The sequence below is a fragment of the Phytophthora cinnamomi genome, assembly GCF_018691715.1.
Source record: "Phytophthora cinnamomi strain GKB4 chromosome Unknown Contig109, whole genome shotgun sequence".
Lineage (NCBI taxonomy): Eukaryota > Oomycota > Peronosporomycetes > Peronosporales > Peronosporaceae > Phytophthora > Phytophthora cinnamomi.
In genome coordinates, this window is record NW_027151042.1 from 129944 (window position 1) to 148885 (window position 18942).

Consider the following 18942-nt stretch of genomic DNA (forward strand, 5'->3'; position numbering starts at 1 on the left):
TCGTGTGTACCACACCAAGTCTCCATAATTTACTGGCCGCACATCAATCGGAGACTTTGGCATCGAGGAGCATGGGCCTGCTGGACGGACTGATCACGGGCTTCGCGCGCAAGAGCAAGTTCGGGCGCTCGCACTCGCTGCGCCCGCTCACGAGCAAGCGCGCCAACCGCCGCTTCTACAAGGGCAACGGCTGCCGCAACGAGGGCACGCACGCCAAGCGCGGCCGCTACGTGGTGGACCAGGACAAGCTGCTGCAGCTCGAGGTGCCCGACCTCACGGGCTTTAAGGTAAAATCTCAGTTGCTGGCCACCCCCCTAAACTCCCTTTAACACTGTCTAACCGGCGGCGGAATGTTGCATTTGCATTTTGCATTGGATTGTTGCAGCTCAAGGCCTACGTGTCGCCGCTGACGCCCAACCGCCGCCCGCAGTAGAGAGACAGGGACGGCAACAGCAACAGCTTTCTTCTTTTTCACTCTTAAGGCAATGGGACGACGGGTTTAGAGAAACAGTTGCCGTGGGTTTAGAGACTCCGGTGCGGGTTTAAGGGAAAACGGTGTTGCTGGTGTTATCTAGGACATGCATCACGTCGGGGTGCGAATTGACAACTATTGCTGCTCCTGGTGCTGCTTAGAGCGGCCTAGGAGATGGTGCAGCCGCAGGTCTGGCCCTTGCGCAGCTGCTGGCACTCCTCGCTGAGCAGGTTGAGCTCCATCTCCTGCCGTTCCTTCTCCTGCACCACGCGCTCGTACTCGGCCTTCATGCGCGCGAGCTCGCTGTCCACCTCCTCGCGCTTCTTGGTCTCGCTCGAGAGCTTGATCCCCGCGGACTCGCGCTCGATCTCCACGTGCTGCTTGGTGGCCGACTCGTCCTGCAACAAGCTCTCCAGGTCGGCGATGCGCTCGCGCTGCGCCTCGGCCTCCGCCTCGAAGCGCGCCTTCTCGGACAGGATCTGTGACGACTGCAGCTGCATCTGCTCGATCTGCTCCTTGTAAATCTGCTCGCGGCCGCCCACGCTGCCCAGCTCCTCCTTGACCTTGGACACGTCGCCCTGCAGCGTCCGGATCTTCTTCTCGTAGCCCTCCTCCTGCCGGCTCAGCAGGATCCGCATGGCCTCGGCATACTTGGCCTCCGAGAAGCTCAGCAGACACTCGAGCTTGGCTCCACCGCGGGCCTTCTTCAGGTACGCGTCGCGGAAAGCCTGCCACTCGCGCGAGAACTGCTGCATGTCGGCGAAGCCACCGGAGTCGTCGTCGCTGGCAGCGGCCAGCTTCGGCTGGATCTGCTCGGCGTACAGCACCTGCAGCAACCGGTCGCACATCTCCTTGCTCTGCACCGAGTTGTTGCGCGCGCACACAGCCTTGTCGTCGTCCATGCGTTTGCGGAGATCAACTTCCAGCTTGGACGCGCTGTCACCGATAGCTGCAGCGCGGTACTGCGCCACCGCCTGGTCTTCCGCCTCCTTGATCGCCTCGATGAGATCTTCGTCATCCAGCGGCAATTCCAGAGCAGCCAGACTCTTCTTGAAGGTGTCGGCGGCAGTGGACATGGCCTTGCGGCACTCGCTGGCAGTCACTCCTTCCCACGCGGACGTAATAACAGGCACGCCACCGCTGTTGATAGCCGCCACGTACGCCTGCAGCAAGCCGGCGAACATGCTGCCGTTGAGCGGCTTGCCCTGCAGCGTCTTGGGCTGGAGACTGTCGCCGTAGACGATCTGCTTGACGTCACTGAGCTGCTGCTGGAACTCGGGGCGCAGCTCTTCAATGGGCAGCGCATCCACCTGCTGCAACTTGGCTTCATCGTGCACGGGGCGCACGAGCGTGACGCAGTCTCGGTCCCGGAAGAAGTCCTTCATCATGGCGCGGATGCGGTTGCGTTCCATGTTGGCCGGGGTGCGTGGCTGGTCGGCCAGTGCTCGCTCGAGGTAGTCACTGCTGGAGATGGGGTCTCCGTCCTCGTCCACGAGCTCGAGCGTGAAGTCGCGCACGACCCAGAGGAAGGACGGGAAGAAGCTGTGGAACTGCATGGCGTCCTCGTCGTCGCCGTCGCCCGCCGCGCTGATCTTGATGTGCTTGGCCAGGTTGGCGATGAAGCTGAGGCCGCTGATGGCCTTCTCGTCCACGCTGCCCTGGCTGTTGTAGATGAGCTTGGAGCACAGCAGCGTGGCCAGCGAGAAGATGCGTGCGTCGTACTGCTGCGAGGCCTCGAGGCCGCCCATGCCCTCCGTGTCCAGCATGAGCACCCAGACGGGCTCGCCGTTGGCCATGAGGCGGCGCTGCGGCTGCCCCCAGAGCCAGATGCCGCGTGTGCAGCGCTCGATGGTGGGGCCCACGCGGAAGCCGCTCTGGCGGTCCAGCAGCCAGTTGAGCATGGAGCTCTTGCCCGTGCGGTAGAGCCCCGCCATGGCCACGACGGCGACGTGGCCCTCGATGCGGCGCAGCAGCTCCACGGCCTCGTCGTTCACCTTGAGCTGATCCTCGTCCTCGCTGAACGTGATGAGCGGCACCGGCTCGGCCGGGAACGCCTGCACCGCCAGCTCCGTCGACATGGCTACACCTTTTAGAGACACTTTTGGCAATGCAAGAGCGCGAATGACTTGCCGTATCAGGCGGATAGGCATCCACGCACTCTTATTGGTCCATTCGACTTCGTCAAGCTTCATGTGGCGTGGTTCACATCGACGCAACATAAACTTGAATTTTCAACTTATGTTGCTCGAAATGTGCGAAACACGAATCTACGTCACTACGCACTTGAGCAATAATGGAGAAGTACAGCCGCTGGTCGGATCTGACGACGGGCATCAACCCGTTCGTGCCGCAGCGCCGGCGCTTCGCGTCCGGCTGGCCCGTGACCATCTTGCAGGCGGTCTCGGGCTCCTTCCTGGCGGTTCTGCGCTTCCCGTTGGTGCTCGTGGGCTCCGTGGCGCTCGTACTAGTGAACGTGGTGGTGTCCGTGCTGGCCGTGATCCCGTTCCTGGGGCGCCTGCTCAAGCGCGTGAGCGAGTGGCTGCTGTGCTCGTTGCTCCTTCTCCTCTTCGGCGTCTTCTCGACGGAAGAGGCCGCCAACACGCGGCGTCTCGGGCTCGCGACGGCCAAAGCCAAGAGCTCCAAGGGCTCCACTCGCGTCGGCACTGGCGACGTGGTGGTGTGCAACTACACGAGCTTCCTGGAGGTTCTGTACCTGGCCAAGCGCTTCTCGCCGGTCTTCGTCTTCGCCACGGAGGGGAAGAGCGACGACGGGGGGCTCGTGCACGTCTGCGGACTCGTGGAGGCGCTGTACCGATCGCTGGCGCTGCCTGTGACGGCGGAGCGCGTCAAGCCCACGAGGAAGATCGCAGACGTGGTGAAACGCGCCTCCGGGCCGGTCGTGATCCTGCCGGAAGGCGCTCGTAGCAACGGCAAGGCGGTGCTGAGGTTCATCCCCGTGCTGCAGAACCTGCCTACCAAGACGCGCGTGCACCTGGTGGCGTTCCGCTACGAGTTCAAGCGCTTCAGTCCCAGCCACACGGCGGGCGGAGCCTGGTCGCATCTCTTCTGGACAGCTTTCCACCTGTATCACACCATGCGCGTGACGGTGCTGAGCGCTAAGGACTTGAACTTGGACGACCTGACGCCGACCAAGCTGCCGAGCGCGAAGAGCAGCAAGAAGCAGGGAGACGCCAAGACGCTGTCCACGGATCAAGTGGAGAAGCTGCGCTCGCTGCTGGCTGCCATGCTGCGCACCAAGGCGGTGGACTTGGGCCCGGAGGACTTCGTGTCGTTCAACAACTACTGGAATCATGTCAACGGCGGAGGACGACAGCCGGCGTCGCAGTTCACGGACCGTAAGGCTCCCCATGAGCATGCCCAGTGGGCCAAGAGATAGACAAAAGCTAGAGACTGGGATACAAGGATGCCGTGTATGATGGACAGGCATCGGGCTTCGGGATAGTGTGTTGCAGCGTCCGTCTAATGGAGAACTGCAATTCTCCGAGTTGGCTTTCTTCTCGTTCTTCCTAACCTGGATCGTGTTCTGGATCATATTCATCTGCGTAACTAATTCATTTGTCGATCTAAGCCAGCTTCATGAGCAGCTCGTAGACGCCGATACCCAGCTCCACGGAAATGAGGATGATAATGTACCACTCGAGGCGCTCGCCCTTATGAGAGTCCAGCACTTCCAGGAAAAACTGCACAACGCACAATCCATAAGGTTAGCATCTAAGGACAGAACACACGAAAGCGCCAGCAGTCATCTCACCTTGGTGTTGTGCTGGATCAGTTCCAGCTTGAAGTTGAGGTTCTGGAAGCGCTCGTTCAGCTCGAACTCTTCGAGCAGCGACTCCCACATGTTGTGGTATCTAGTTTGACTCCAGGCGGGGTCGCCTGGCCTCTTCCGGTCGATCACACGCAGCTTGCTCACCAGGTCGATCAGTAGTGTGTTGTTCGACGCCACGATCTTGAACAGCCTCTTCGTCTGCTCATTCTCGCGACCGAACAGCGCTCCGCGCGGGCCCTTCTTCTCCACGTCCGTGTTGAGCTTCTCGAACTCCCTCAAAATGGTCTCGCACTGGCGCTCGTAGAACTCCAGCGCCACCGTCTGCGAGAGCACGCCGGCGATGACGTGCACGTTGATATGGTCGATCTCCCTCACCAGCACATTGTTCTCCACCAGCGTGCTCCACTTCTGCTGCGCCGGGTCCCCCACCAGCAGCATCTCCTCCTCATGGCCGCGCATCTCGAACACGTCGCTGCAGAAGCGGGTGGCGTGCTTGATGAGCGTGTTCACCAGTGCTTGGTCGCAGTTGAAGAACACCACAGCTCCGTAGTCGAAGTACACCACCCACTTGTCCGTGGCGCGGCGCGACGTGACCGTCTTGCCTCCCGCGCCCACACTGAGCGTGGTGGTGTCGGCGTTGCTGCTGTTGGCGCCGTGGTTCTGCACGGGCGGCGGCGCCACGCCCGTGACCAGACCAGCGTGCGCATTGTTCTTGCTGCCGCTGAGCCGCAGCACGATGGAGTCCTTGTGCAGGAAGTGCGTGACCTTGAAGCGGTCCGTGTAGAGCTTCTGGAAGAGGCTGGCGATGTCCATCTTGCGCGCCACGTGGACGGCGCGGATGGGCATGTGCTGCACGCGCTTGGCCATCTGCAGGCTCTGCGCCTGCGCCTCAGCCGCCGCGATGGTGGCGTCCACCTCGTCCGCCGTGGGCAGCGGCGGCAGGTCCACGTTGAGGCCCTGCAGCGTCACGTTCGAGGACGTGGCGAGCGCTCTGCGCTCATGGAAGGACAGCAGACAGGACCCAGACGCGGTGGACGCTCGTGCAGAGCTGACGGACGCCCCGCGAGCCGCGCAGCGCAGCCCCACGCGCCGCAACAACATGGCGTCGAGCAGGTCCGCGAATGCCCGTGATGGATGCGGCAGCTGTGGCTGTCCGTGTCGGCTCGGAAAGATAGCAGCAGTTCATGTACGCCACACCATTACTACTACTTAATGTACGCAACACTATATATATGTATATGTGATGTGGCGCAAATTTCTCCATACAAGAGAGGGGGAGATTGATACCAAGGAGACGATGGCCAAGGGAGCGAAGGCGGAGGACGCGCGCGCCGAGGTGCTGAGCGTCCCCAGTACGTAGATCAATGCAGACCTGACTGGGGGGGCTTCTTGTATTCACGCGCGTGTGTTGTGTTGCAGTCCTGGAGACCGTGAAGGCCGCGCAGCTGCAGAACGGACTGCGCCACCGCGACTTCCAGCGCTACCGCCAGTACTGCGCGCGCCGCCTGCGCCGCATCCGCAAGTCCAGCAGGTTCACGCACGGCAAGGGCAAGCAGTTCATTGCCAAGAAGCTGGACGCCGAGACGGCCACCGAGAGCCGCCTGCTGTACCTGCCGCTGTACAACGCCGAGCGCGCCTGGGGCTACGCCATGCAGCTCAAGGAGGACGACAACCTGGACAAGGCGGAGCTGGGCGACGACGCCAACTCGCGCATCAAGTTCCACCTGAACGGCCGCCTGCGCAAGGCCGCGGAGTGGAGCCAGCGCCTCGCCGAGCTCTGCGCCGTCCGCGCGGACGCGCGCACGAGCCTCGAGGCCGAGGCCTACGCCGCCTACATGGCCGGCAACCTGGCCTTCCACCGCGAGGAGCACGTGGCGGCGCTCGACAAGTTCGGCACGGCGCGCCGCATCTACGCGGACCTGGCGCGCGTGGGCACGGCCTCGCAGAAGGAGCTGTTCGCGCGCTCGGCCGACGAGCTGCAGCCCTTCCTCCGCTTCTGCGAGCACAGGCTGGCGCTGCAGAGCTCGGCGGACGCGTCGTCGCTCGAGCTGCAGTCGAGCGGAGACGGCGCCAACAACGCGCTGCTGCAGTCCAAGATCGACCTCGTGCTGCTCGAGGCGCGCAAGCAGAAGGTGGCCAACCTGGGGTCGGTGGAGTGGAAGCAGCAGCAGCTCACGGTGCCCACGCAGGAGCTGGGCATGGCCGTGGTCCGCACCGACGAGCTGGCTGCCAAGCTGGAGGCTGCGGGCGACGACAAGTCGCGGGAGGCGCGCTTCCTGGAGCTGCTCAGCGCCTATGACGCGCTTTTGCAGGCACTGAAGAACGCGACGCTCAAGCTGGAGCAGCAGGCGAAGAGTGGCAGTGCTCTTGTCCACTCTGACTTGGAGCTGCTGGCTGCGCTGGAGGAGTACGTCCGCTTCAAGAAGCTTACCAAGCAGGTGGAGCGCCAGGCGACGGTGTATCGCACGCTCAAGCAGCGTTTCTCGGCGCAGCAGGCTGGCGAGCTCACGCATATCCTAGACATGCTTGTGCAGACTGTCGGCGACATTTTGACCATCCCGGGTCTCCGAGAGCAGGAGCAGCGTCGTGCCGCCCAGTACAGTGCCTACCATGCAGTGTTCCGCGCCTGCCGTGCGTCTACTGTTGCCCAGACGTACCTCCTTCAGAACAAGTTTGCTGAGGCATTGGGTCTCTACCAATACGCGTCGAGTTTCCTGGCCGAAGCAGAGGAGATTTTGGCTGCACAGCCTGCGGCGAAGGACGACTTGCTGCAGGAGTTTACGCGCGAATTGCACGAGGAGCTTGCGGGTGCATTGAGTCGCACGACGGCTCAGAGCTTCCTGGAGTCCTCTACGCGTGCCGATGCCATGCGTATCGATCTGGAGCAGCTCTCATTGTCCGCCGAAGAGGATGGCAAGAAGAGCAAGAAGGACGCGAAGAAGCGCAAGAAACGGCAGATCAGTGCTCTCGTGGACCGTCAGGATAAGTTTGAGGCCGGCTCCATCGAGGGCCACCGCGAGTTGGTGAAGCTGCCGCCCGAGTTCCGCGCCGTGCCGTGCAAACCGCTGCTGTTCGACGTGGCGTTCAACGAGCTGGAGTTCCCGGACCTGACCGAGCGCACCAAGACAGACGAGGAGAAGGCCGCGGAGGCTGCGGCCGCAGGTGGCAACGAGTCCAGTGGCGGTGGCTTCTTCGGCTGGTTCCGAAAGTAAACCTTAGAGCGGATCTGATCGAGTGTAGTGAGCAGAACAGAACGCACTGCCAGCTTTGTTGAGAGCACGTGTGAGAGCTATGAACAGCGTCGTAGGTCGACCGATGAGGAGTTGTTTACACGCATTTTTCTCATTGCAGTTATTTGAGTTAGTCATTTTGTTGGCGTCATTTAGGTCGTGTTTGGTTAGCAAAACGTAGAAGTATGTAAGGACATCTACATGGTGCCGACGACTAAGAGGGCAATCAACCAGCAAAATCTTGCTTCAAGTCGTCACTTCTGCAGAGTTCATGCGCGGTCTCATCAAGCTGTCACCAGTTCGGCGTTCTGTTAGGAAAAGTGGACGGAGTGATCGCTGAGCACTTTTGGTGCATGGCGACGTCGATTTGGTGACTGATTGCAAGGCTGAATTCAATTCGTAGAAATCTATAAGAGGCCCGACCGTCACTACTAAAGAAACACAGCAGTGTATATTATTCGGTGGTGGCGAGCAAAAACAAACGATACTTCGAAGTAGATCTCTTGAAATGCCATCTCAAATTTGTGGAACATGAACTCGAAAAGGGCAAAAAGCAAAAATCGATTAATTACGTCAGTTGAGCGCGGGTGCCAATTGCAGCTGACGTGATATATCGCTCACGGCATCAACGGCATCGTCCAGTGACGCCATAACCCAAACATGTGCAAACGAGCACTCCCGCCAGCAAAGGATAGTATTTCGCTTCCACGAGTGATTCGCGCGTGGGCGTCTCTCTTCGTCTGATACGTCAATAAAGCTTTCGACAGAATCAAAAAGCTCGCAACTTCCATAGTTCAGAATTGTTAGCTCTCACACTTGCGCTCTACCGGCGGGTGTTCTGTTGTGCTCGCTTACACTGTATTCGCTCGCCCGCCGCAGTCACAAACAGCAAAAATCAGACCATTCTAACTTCCAGCCAGACTGTTCTGGATAATGGATGTACATACACGATAATGGGTAACATTGCTGACAGGCCGAACAAAGACTGTAAACGCACACGCCCTGCTTGTCAAAGTGATGCAGTGGATTTTGCTTCCCGCTTTTTTGGTGGTCGGAAGTTGACGGCGAAAGCATGTCGCCGAAATTGTCGCTACAGTCCATTCATGCCGACACCGTCATGTCTGCTTCGTTCCGATGGTACACTGCTACGTCGTCGCTCTATATGTTCATGTATGAGCATGCAAGCCTCCGTTTGTTTACGAGGCGCACCATCGTGCTCAACTCCATGGCCAACAACGCCTTTCTCTCCGGCACTGGCCATCATCCAGGATCGACAATCCAAAGCGGTGCCGCGTTAAACCAATCGGGGCGCGTGCGTGGCGTCAACGAGCGCGCAGCGTATTCGGCAGCAACGTGTTGGGTGTAGCACGCGCCCGCTCCCACGTCCGCTCATTCCATTTCGACTTCTCCTGTCCGTCCGCTCGGCAATCCGCTAGTTAACCAAACCATCAAGATGCTGGCCCGCAAGCTCGCCAGCGCCACCTCCACAGCTCGCAGCACCGGTGCGGCCTGGTGGAAGCGCACCGCGTCGTCCCTGGACGCGCGTCCGGACGAGAACAAGCACCCGGAGAACTTCCAGCTCGTCATCGTGGGCACGGGCTGGGCCGGCTATCAGATGTTCACGCAGTGCCGCAAGCACCTCGTGGACATCGAGCAGACCGTCGGCCGGCGCGTGGACCTCGTGGTCGTCTCCAAGCGCAACGTACGCCGAGATGTCGACTATGACACAGCACTAGCTAGGTAGCAAATGTACTAAAAACCACGGTGTTTCGTTCGTTGACTGCAGCACTTCCTGTACACGCCGCTGCTGGCCAGCACGACCGTGGGCACGCTCGAGTTCCGCTCCATCATCGAGCCGCTGCGTGACAGCATGTTCAGTCACGAAGGAGACTTCCACCTGGCCAATGTGCAGGACGTGGACCCCGAGAAGAAGCTGCTCAAGGTGGAGTCGGCCATCAGCGACGCCAACCGCCACCGCAAGTACGACATCAAGTACGACGCGCTGGTGCTGGCCTGCGGCTCCCGGCCGCTGACCTTCGGGCTGCCGGGCGTGGAGGAGCACGCCTTCTTCCTCAAGGAGATCAGCCACGCGCAGAGGATCCGCAACCGCATCCTCGAGAACTTCGAGGCGGCCACGCAGCCCGGCGTGACGCCCGAGGAGAAGCAGCGGCTGCTGCACTTCGTGGTGGTGGGCGGAGGCCCCACGGGCATCGAGTTCTGCGCCGAGCTCTACGACCTGGTACTGCAGGACCTCGTGCACAAGTACCCGCAGACGTCCAAGTATCTGGGCGTGACGCTCGTGGACTCCGGGGAGATCCTCAACGGCTTCGACAAGCACCTGCGCGCTGTGGCGCTGCGCAAGATCCAGAAGCGCAGCACGATGGAGATCGTCAAGAAGAACTGCATTGAAGTTACAGCCGATGGCGTCACGGTCGAGGGCGGCGAGAAGATCCCCGCTGGCCTGGTCGTGTGGACGGCGGGTGTGGGTCCGAACGAGCTCACCAAGTCCCTGACGGTGTTCGACAAGAGCAAGCGCGGCAACATCCTGACGAACCAGTACTGCCAGGTGCTGGGCGCCGCTGAGGTCGAAGAGAAGGCCCCGTGGGGGATGCCGCGCCGCTCGAACGTGTTCTCTATCGGAGACTGCGCTGAGATTCTCGACTACCCGCTGCCGGCTACGGCTCAGAAGGCGCAGACGCAAGCCAACTACCTCACGTCGCTGCTTCGTGGCAAGAACCCAGCGCCGGCCAAGCCGTACACCTTCCAGAGCAAGGGTATGATGGCATACTTGGGTTCCTACGAGGGGCTTTTCGAGGCCCACCCCCGCGACGATGACCGAATCACGCTTAGTGGTTGGAAGGCTTGGTTCCTGTGGCGTAGCGCGTACTTGACTAAGTTGGGAAGCTGGCGGCTCCGAATGCAAGTGCCGCTGGACTGGCTCAAGGCGATCCTTGTGGGTCGCGACGTGTCCAAGTTTTAGACTAGCGAGCGGATCTCATCTCAGCTCAGGTCAGCTCAGCCTTTAATTTCACTCATAAGCTTCCCTGTACTCTTTACGGTCTGCTCGTGGCTTTTGAAGTGATCAAGCCATGAATGTTCGATGGTCCTGTTCTTTCAATGAAGACCCAGAAGTGAGAGTTCACTTAAGTGTCGATCAATGCAGAGAAAAGAGCAAAAAGGGCATTCTCGAATTTCGCCGATTGAATGCAATGGAGCGTAAAGTGTGGTTTCACCTAGTTGATACGAAAGGGAGAGATATCACTTCCGCCGACTTCGTTTATTGCCCTGCGAATGCCAAGTTGGCTCACCTCCTCGATATCGTCTATGTCAAGGTCTCTCGCGTTTTACCAGATAACGTGACTGCAGCCAACCTCACATTCTACGTCGATAAGGCAACGCATGACAAGAGTGGACGACCTCTGGACCTGAGATCGCCGTTGAGTGATCTCGATGATCGAGCCAAACTCATCGTGGAAGTGCCACTGCAAGCGATCAAACGCCAGAAACTGTTGTGGCAGGAGAGCATAACGCTGGATCCAGCTGCTACACTGTTGCCACTGCATCCTGGCAGCGTCTGCAAGTTGGATACAGTCGCCATTGCTGGCTTTGGTCTACGCGTACCCACCGGCACCAACTCGAAAGCGTGCTTGTATTTTCGCGATGAGTGTGAGAAGTTGGTTCGGTTCTTGCGCGATGATGTTTTGCGTGGAGGAATCACTGGGTACATTTTAGGACCTCCTGGGTCGGGGAAGTCGACGACAGCGGCCGCTTTTGCGTTAGATCTTCCCCGTACTTCCGATTGGGTTGTTACATGGATTCATCTCTCACGTAGAGAACCCCCGTTGTGTGTTCGCTTGGAAGGAGACAGCAAAAAGACCAAGATAAACCTTCGAGACGAGGAAGGCTTGTATCCGGTCCTGGATGACATTGACGACACAAAGAAGCACATTGTGTTTCTCGATGGGGTGACGGCCGATAGTGTCCGAGAGGAGAGAGCCTGCTTCGCATGGATGAAAACGAGCTGGAGTAATCGTCGCCTCGTGATGGTGACAGCAATGGCATCTCGCATAAAAGTGAAGCTGGATGACGATGCTAACTCCAAGATTAAAGAGCACTTCGTAGCGTCATGGGCACTGAGCGACTATCTTGAAGCGGTCAAGAATGATGACCTGTTCGAATCTGTTAAATCCCATTTGGACGCATCAGATGAAGAGATGCCCAGCGATGTTACGTCTTCGCGCGAGTCACTCGTGGAAGCGAAATACGACTTTGCTGGCGGGAGTGCTCGTTACATGTTTGACTACCGAACGGCGATCGTTATGGAATCACTGAACGATGCTGTTGATGCCGTCACCGTCGGAGAGCACTCAGCCAATGTAATTAACCGACTTTATGGCAGATATGGAGACACTCGTGAGATTATCAGTCGCTATGCAGCTTCCGCTCTGGTCCTTGTTGGTGGCTCGGCGTTGATCAAAATATTTGCTTCCGCCCTAAGACATAAGTCAAATGCTGTGATGAACGGGTGGATTTTGGAGATGTACTTATTTGCTTGCATCCGGGAGAGTGATCTTATTCTCACAACTTACGAAGAACAAGTTGAGATTGAGTTCCCGAAAAGCGAGATTGTGGTCGTGGACCCGAAGAAGCTCCCACCGTTACCGAAGGTATACTGGTTGAAACCGAAGAAGTACAATCAAGGGGGTACGATGCCGTGTATATCGACAAGGAAAATAAGCTGGTTCGTTTTGTTCAAGTGACCAAGAGTGACAGACACAGCTTCCTCATTCATTACTTCAAAGTGTTCCTCAACTCTCTCGCGAAAAGAGAGATGCCTCAAATCGATTCGCTGGAAATATTTTTCGTCATTGAGGAGACAAAGATATCCAACTTCAAGTTTTCCAAAGTGGCGGGCCAAGGCGATTTGGAGGGGTTTGGGTGGAAAATGGGCGAGGAGACCGAGAATGTGAAGCGTGTTGCTATTAAAGGGGTCGATAGTTGGGATGTGAAGTATTGGTGAACATTGCGTGCCTTTTAGGAGTTCATGTTCCACGCATTTAGGAAGGATGGCCTTTTATTTCGAGGGGGCTTTCCAACTACGAAGTACTTCAAAGTATCCTTTTGCTCGCCACTATCGAATACTTAAGTAATATATACAGCAGTATTTTCTTAGTAGTGATGGTCGGGTCATTTTGATTTCGAAGTGAATTAAATTCAGCCTTGTTACAAATACAACTATAATAACCACTATTAGTTCATGTCACTGGAAAAAGGCGACTTGTGCCTTACTACTGAAGTATGTACTACCTGAGATAAAGGTATATCTGTAGGCGGGCCGCGCTTAGCCCGGTTTTGGGAACAGTTAGCCGTCAAAACCGCAATCAAATCAAATCAAAAATGTACTAGCTGGAATAAAGGCCAATGGGAGTGATACAGGTAAAGTTGCCGATCCGTCTCAAACAAATCTGTGCCTAAAAGGCACGCAATGTTCACCAATACTTCACATCCCAACTATCGACCCCTTTAATAGCAACACGCTTCACATTCTCGGCCTCCTCGCCCATTTTCCACCCAAACCCCTCCAAATCGCCTTGGCCCGCCACTTTGGAAAACTTGAAGTTGGATATCTTTGTCTCCTCAATGACGAAAAATATTTCCAGCGAATCGATTTGAGGCATCTCTCTTTTCGCGAGAGAGTCGAGGAACACTTTGAAGTAATGAATGAGGAAGCTGTGTCTGTCACTCTTGGTCACTTGAACAAAACGAACCAGCTTGTTTTCCTTGTCGATATACACGGCATCGTACCCCCCTTGATTGTACTTCTTCGGTTTCAGCCAGCATACCTTCGGTAACGGTGGTAGCTTCTTCGGGTCCACGACCACAATCTCGCTTTTCGGGAACTTAATCTCAACTTGTTCTTCGTAAGTTGTGAGAATAAGATCACTCTCCCGGACGCAAGCAAATAAGTACATCTCCAAAATCCACCCGTTCATCACAGCATTTGACTTATGTCTTAGGGCGGAAGCAAATATTTTGATCAACGCCGAGCCACCAACAAGGACCAGAGCGGAAGCTGCATAGCGACTGATAATCTCACGAGTGTCTCCATATCTGCCATAAAGTCGGTTAATTACATTGGCTGAGTGCTCTCCGACGGTGACGGCATCAACAGCATCGTTCAGTGATTCCATAACGATCGCCGTTCGGTAGTCAAACATGTAACGAGCACTCCCGCCAGCAAAGTAGTATTTCGCTTCCACGAGTGACTCGCTCACTCCGTGAGAGATGAATCCATGTAACAACCCAATCGGAAGTACGGGCAAGATCTAACGCAAAAGTGGTCGCTGTCGTCGACTTCCCCGACCCAGGAGGTCCTAAAATGTACCCAGTGATTCCTCCACGCAAAACATCATCGCGCAAGAACCGAACCAACTTCTCACACTCATCGCGAAAATACAAGCACGCTTTCGAGTTGGTGCCGGTGGGTACGCGTAGACCAAAGCCAGCAATGGCGACTGTATCCAACTTGCAGACGCTGCCAGGATGCAGTGGCAACAGTGTAGCAGCTGGATCCAGCGTTATGCTCTCCTGCCACAACAGTTTCTGGCGTTTGATCGCTTGCGGTACACCACCCCCATCTGTATCCACTCGCGGATGCTGCATTTGCGCTGTCGATTGTTGGTGAATTCAAAAATGCAGATTTATTTGATAATGGTCGAACAATTGTTGTAGTAAATACCTATCGTCTGAAAACCCATCAGTCGGTGTTGCCAAAATCCATTTACGAGGTCGACAAGAAAAAGAGCATTATCTTTCAATGAAGACGAGAGTTTATCTATCAATCAATGCCATTGGAGGGTACACAAAGTGTGGTTTCTTCTTATTGATACGGAAGGAAGAGATGTCGCCTCCGCCGTTTGCGTTGTCTAGCCTGTGAACACCAAGGTGGCCCACTTCCTCGAAAACCCCGATGCCTAGAATACCACGCTTACCCTTCTCGAGTACCGTAGAGCATTGTCAACAGTACAGACCACGAGTTTCGCGGGCATAACGCCGTCAGCTGTGACCTGAGGTCACTGACCGCAATGTAGTTTTCATTGATGATCTGCGCGACTCAAATCTTGCCACCTGGTAAAAGCTACAGTCTAGTACAGAGCGTAGCTGTTTGTCGAACTCACAGGATTCCACCGGAATCGAACAGAGTCGCGCCTAGATAATTGAAGACGTTCAGTACATGTGTCGGGGGTCTTAGAGAACCAAATCATACAAAGCCGTGCTTCGCCCGGAACAGCTCTGGATTTTAACTTGTAGACCGCGTAGCATGCAACTGAGGTAGATTCGTGTTTTAGTACTGCTCTCATATTTTATCACATGTAGTTTTTACTTCACTCCGACAACATTCTATGAAACTAATTTTGATTTGTGAATCCCGGCCAAATTTGTCGAAATCGGTAACCAATCGACCAGAGAAATTTCGAATCAGTACAATTTAATCATGTAAGCCTGGAATATCTACTGGCATGCATACTTGCAGTAAGTATCTACTTCGTAGTACTAAGTATGGGTTTGATATGGCAATTTTACTGCTGAGTTGGCTCGCGCGAGCTGCACGATGGTCCAAGATTGTCCGAGTTATTCCCAACTCAGCAGTAAAATTGCAATATCAAACCCATACTTAGTACTAGTATGGGTTTTGCCGTTCAACAGGATATGTGATAAGCCAATAATGGCACCTGAGTGGCATCCACCTATGCACTCTGGATAAAATCCAGAGAACAGCCCCGCGCAGAATTCGATGTCCATGGTGAATCTCCTTGGGAAAAGAGGCGTGCTCTTCCATACCGGGTAGGCCGAAAGTCAGTGGACGTGTGATGGCAATGAACAGCATCGGAAGTCGACAGATAAGGGGTTGTTTACACGTATTTTCCTTTGCAGTTACCAGTTATCTCGCAGCTGCAGCAGCTCAGTCGTCGACCTCCTCCTTCTCGTCCGCAATGCGCTGCAGCTCCTGCTCGAAGGTGCGGCGCTCGCGCGCGTCCATCTCCTCGTCCGTGAGCGCGGGCGACACGCGGCTCAGCAGGCGGAACCAGAGCGGGAACCAGATGGCGAGGTAGGCCACCCACCGGTGGATCTGGTCGAAGTAGTCCGTGGCCTCGTACAGCACGGTGCAGGCCACGCCCACGACGCCGAAGATGAGCACGTGGTGCTTGTCCTGCAGCGGGCCGTAGTCCGGGATGTTGTCGCGCTTCCAGGGCGCCACGGGCTCGAACTGCTTGCGGTACTCCTCCTCCTGGCGCAGGAACTCCTCCACGCCGCCGTCCTCGGGCTCGTCCGGCGGCAGCGGCTTCCCGTTCGGCAGCTCGGACTTGGGCACGCGGCGCGGCATCTCGACACAGCACAGTACTCGCAATGTGACGGTCTCAGACCACACTGACGTACGACGGACAGCTCTGATTGGTTAATTTAAAGTTAAAGTTTCATCAACTTGGTGTGGCGTACACTAACGTAGCTCGTTTTCAAGTTGGTGTGGCGTACACTAATGTAGCTCTTCGAGGCTGCTGGCCGCCATTAGCCAGGAAGAGATGCAGAACTGCTACTACCCGCTGCCTGCGCAGCCCGCGCTACCAGCCCCGGCGGACGACGATGCGCCCATGCAGCGGCTGGACCAGACGCGCAGCAGCTCCGACGAGATGCGCCGCCCCTTCATGCAGCTCGGGGCCGTGAGCGGCGCCGCCGGCTCCGCGTACGTGGAGCTGGGGCGCACGCGCGTGGTGTGCGCGGTCTACGGCCCGCGGACGGACACGCGCGCGCGCCGCGAGTTCAGCAAGGACGGGCAGCTGGTGTGCGACGTCAAGTACGCGCCGTTCGCCGACAAGCTCACGCGCCGCGAGCGCGGCCAGGACCCGGACGAGATGGAGCTGTCGGCCATCGTGGAGGAGGCGCTGGCGCCCGCCGTGATGCTGCACAAGCTGCCCAAGTGCGTCGTGTCGGTGTTTTTGACGGTGCTGGAGGACGACGGGGGCGTGTTCGCCGCTGCCATCAACTGCGCGTCCCTGGCGCTCGCGGACGCTGCGGTGGAGATGTACGACGTCGTCACGGCGTCAAGTGCGGTGAGTGGCTGCTGCAGAGCTGCAGAGGAGGCGAGAGGGATGAGTTGTAGGCTGATGGAGGTGCTGTCTACTGGTGCAGGGTATTGTCAATGGCTCGGTGGTGCTGGACCCGAGCAGAGAGGAGGAGCAGCGCGGCGACGGGAAGCTGGCGCTGGCGTACATGCCGTCGCTGGGGCGAGTCACATACATGCTGCAGGCTGGCCAGATCCACCACTCGCAGCTGCAGGAGGCCGTGGACCTCTGCACGGACGCGTGCACGGGCGTCACGCGGACGCTGCTCACGGCGTCGCTCGTCAAGGCCCTGTCCTGAGCTTCTAGATAGGAAGAGAAAGTAATATCCATTCCATCGTAGACAAGGAGGAAGCTTACGTGATGTGATGTATTGTTCTCGTGTGGCAGGCGTCTTGCAGGTGTTCAATTGCGAGCAGCGCCATCGTCGGCTATTCTATCGCTGGTCGCAGTACGCTCACAACTTTGCTCTTCGCTTACGTGGCTAGGCGACGACCTGCGCCTTGCGGTTCTTGAGCAGGTTCTTCATGAAGAACTCGCCGGCCTTGTAACTCGAGCGCACCATGGGTCCGCTAGCCACGTACAGGAAGCCCATCTGCTCGGCCACCTTCTGCCACTCGGCGAAGGCTTCGGGCGTCACGTACGACTTGACAGGCATGTGCTTGGTGCTGGGCCGCAGGTACTGGCCAAAGGTTACGACGTCCACGCCGCTGTTGCGCAGGTCGCGCAGCGTCTGGAACACGTCCTCGTTGCGCTCGCCCACGCCGAGCATGAGCGACGTCTTGGTCACGAGGTGCGGCGCCGCCTCCTTGGCGCGCTCCAGCACGTGCAGTGACTGCTTGTAGTTGGCGCGGTAGTCGCGCACGCGGCGCTGCAGGCGCTCGACCGTCTCCAGGTTGTGCGCGAACACGTCGAGTCCCGAGACCGCCACCTGGTCGATCAGGTCGTCGTGGCCCTGGAAGTCGGGCGTGAGGCACTCGATCAGTATCTCCGGCAGCTTGGCACGCAGCGTGCTGACGGTCTTGGCGAAGTGGCCGGCGCCCAGGTCCTCGTAGTCGTCGCGGTCGACGCTGGTGAAGACGATGTAGTCGAGTCCCCAGGCGGCGATGGCCTCCGCCACCTTGTCGGGCTCGTGCGGGTCCAGCGGCGCCGGCTTCTTGCTCGTCTTGACGGCGCAGAAGCTGCAGCCGCGCGTGCACGTGTCGCCCATGAGCATGATGGTGGCGGTGGCGATGCCGTCCTTGCCGCCGCCCCAGCACTCGCCGATGTTGGGGCACTTGGCCTCCTCGCACACGGTGCTGAGCCCGAGGCCCTTGACGCTCTGGCGCAGGCGCTCGTAGTTGGCGCCCTGCGTGGGCTGCGCCTTCAGCCACTTGGGCTTGCGGTTGGACGCGTTGGGCTTGCGCGAGGGCTTGGCGCCGGCCAAGGCCTCAGGCTCGAACGCGAAGTCCTCGAGCGACAGCGCCTGCTGCGCGAAGGTCGGGCCCTGGCGCGCCTCGTCGGCCAGGCGCTCGCGCAGCGCCGCGAGCCGCGAGCCGCGCTGCGAGTGCGTCACCTGCACGGCGGTGGCAGGGCTACTGAGGCAGCGTACGTGCTGTGTGGCCACGCGCGTGCAGCGCGCGAGCGTCGAGGCGTGCATGGCGAGGAGCAGGAGAGACCTTGGCGCGTAGCGTGTCTATTCCGGAGTGACGCCCAAGCAGATATAGGGGTGATTACATGCAGCATACCCATCAAATTGGGGTGTGGGATTGGTTGAAATGTGGGGAAGTAATCTTGTGATTGGATGAAATGGGAAACTGGTGGTGCGACTGATATTGACTGGGCACCGCAGGTTTGGCACAGTACACCGGACGAGTGGCATGATCCGAGGCGCGCGCGGGCTGTTCCAGAGCGCGCGGCAGGTGCGGCGAGCGGCGGCAAGGCGGGCGAACAAGCAGCAGAGTGGGAGGATGACCGCTGGCCGCAACGGCGGAGCGCGGCGCAACGTGTGCGACTTGGCGCGAGAGGAGAGCGTCATCACCAACCAGCAGCGGCAAACGTTCGGCCGCGCGCGATACGCAGAGGCGGTGAGAGACGATAAGGGAAAGATGCGATTGCTGTGGAGACTGACGGTCGTGCTGGCGACTGTAGGTGCCGAGGATTCTGGCTGTGGGCGCCGTGGGGATGCTGGACGTCGGCGCCATCGACGCGCTCAACGTGCTGCTGCAAGACCTGGCGGAGGACGACGACGACGGGCGATAACGGCGCTCCGCAGCGCGTCCAAATAGCAGGAGACCAGCATTGTAATAAAGTGCTGCTATAGTTCAGTGTTTTAGAGCTGTAAAGGGGTGG

At 58.0% G+C, this 18942-nt stretch overlaps 10 protein-coding genes across 10 annotated transcripts; 6 read left to right on the forward strand and 4 right to left on the reverse strand.

The window, feature by feature from the left end:
• Positions 1–71: 71 nt before the first annotated feature.
• IUM83_19311 (mitochondrial ribosomal protein l27) lies at positions 72–433 on the forward strand (the record flags this gene model as incomplete). The annotated part of the gene is made up of 2 exons (XM_067944357.1): positions 72–287; positions 386–433. 2 exons carry the CDS (start codon positions 72–74, stop codon positions 431–433), a joined length of 264 nt encoding a protein of 87 aa, XP_067782163.1.
• A 206-nt stretch (positions 434–639) lies between these two features.
• Positions 640–2550, reverse strand: IUM83_19312 (Guanylate-binding protein; the record flags this gene model as incomplete). Its single annotated transcript, XM_067944358.1, has 1 exon — positions 640–2550. One exon carries the CDS (start codon positions 2548–2550, stop codon positions 640–642), a length of 1911 nt encoding a protein of 636 aa, XP_067782164.1.
• Positions 2551–2765: 215 nt separating this feature from the next.
• IUM83_19313 (uncharacterized protein) lies at positions 2766–3869 on the forward strand (the record flags this gene model as incomplete). The annotated part of the gene is made up of 1 exon (XM_067944359.1): positions 2766–3869. One exon carries the CDS (start codon positions 2766–2768, stop codon positions 3867–3869), a length of 1104 nt encoding a protein of 367 aa, XP_067782165.1.
• Positions 3870–4056: 187 nt separating this feature from the next.
• IUM83_19314 (uncharacterized protein) lies at positions 4057–5363 on the reverse strand (the record flags this gene model as incomplete). Its single annotated transcript, XM_067944360.1, has 2 exons — positions 4057–4173; positions 4245–5363. 2 exons carry the CDS (start codon positions 5361–5363, stop codon positions 4057–4059), a joined length of 1236 nt encoding a protein of 411 aa, XP_067782170.1.
• A 196-nt stretch (positions 5364–5559) lies between these two features.
• On the forward strand, positions 5560–7474 carry IUM83_19315 (Signal recognition particle; the record flags this gene model as incomplete). The annotated part of the gene is made up of 2 exons (XM_067944361.1): positions 5560–5614; positions 5682–7474. The coding sequence occupies 2 exons, from the start codon at positions 5560–5562 to the stop codon at positions 7472–7474; spliced, it is 1848 nt and encodes a 615-aa protein (XP_067782171.1).
• A 1471-nt stretch (positions 7475–8945) lies between these two features.
• On the forward strand, positions 8946–10472 carry IUM83_19316 (NADH-ubiquinone oxidoreductase; the record flags this gene model as incomplete). The annotated part of the gene is made up of 2 exons (XM_067944362.1): positions 8946–9194; positions 9279–10472. 2 exons carry the CDS (start codon positions 8946–8948, stop codon positions 10470–10472), a joined length of 1443 nt encoding a protein of 480 aa, XP_067782166.1.
• A 4983-nt stretch (positions 10473–15455) lies between these two features.
• IUM83_19317 (uncharacterized protein) lies at positions 15456–15878 on the reverse strand (the record flags this gene model as incomplete). The annotated part of the gene is made up of 1 exon (XM_067944363.1): positions 15456–15878. One exon carries the CDS (start codon positions 15876–15878, stop codon positions 15456–15458), a length of 423 nt encoding a protein of 140 aa, XP_067782167.1.
• Positions 15879–16074: 196 nt separating this feature from the next.
• On the forward strand, positions 16075–16912 carry IUM83_19318 (exosome complex exonuclease MTR3-like protein; the record flags this gene model as incomplete). The annotated part of the gene is made up of 2 exons (XM_067944364.1): positions 16075–16602; positions 16682–16912. 2 exons carry the CDS (start codon positions 16075–16077, stop codon positions 16910–16912), a joined length of 759 nt encoding a protein of 252 aa, XP_067782161.1.
• A 183-nt stretch (positions 16913–17095) lies between these two features.
• IUM83_19319 (lipoyl synthase, mitochondrial) lies at positions 17096–18250 on the reverse strand (the record flags this gene model as incomplete). Its single annotated transcript, XM_067944365.1, has 2 exons — positions 17096–18022; positions 18077–18250. 2 exons carry the CDS (start codon positions 18248–18250, stop codon positions 17096–17098), a joined length of 1101 nt encoding a protein of 366 aa, XP_067782162.1.
• A 220-nt stretch (positions 18251–18470) lies between these two features.
• On the forward strand, positions 18471–18852 carry IUM83_19320 (uncharacterized protein; the record flags this gene model as incomplete). The annotated part of the gene is made up of 2 exons (XM_067944366.1): positions 18471–18677; positions 18742–18852. The coding sequence occupies 2 exons, from the start codon at positions 18471–18473 to the stop codon at positions 18850–18852; spliced, it is 318 nt and encodes a 105-aa protein (XP_067782196.1).
• Positions 18853–18942: the final 90 nt, after the last annotated feature.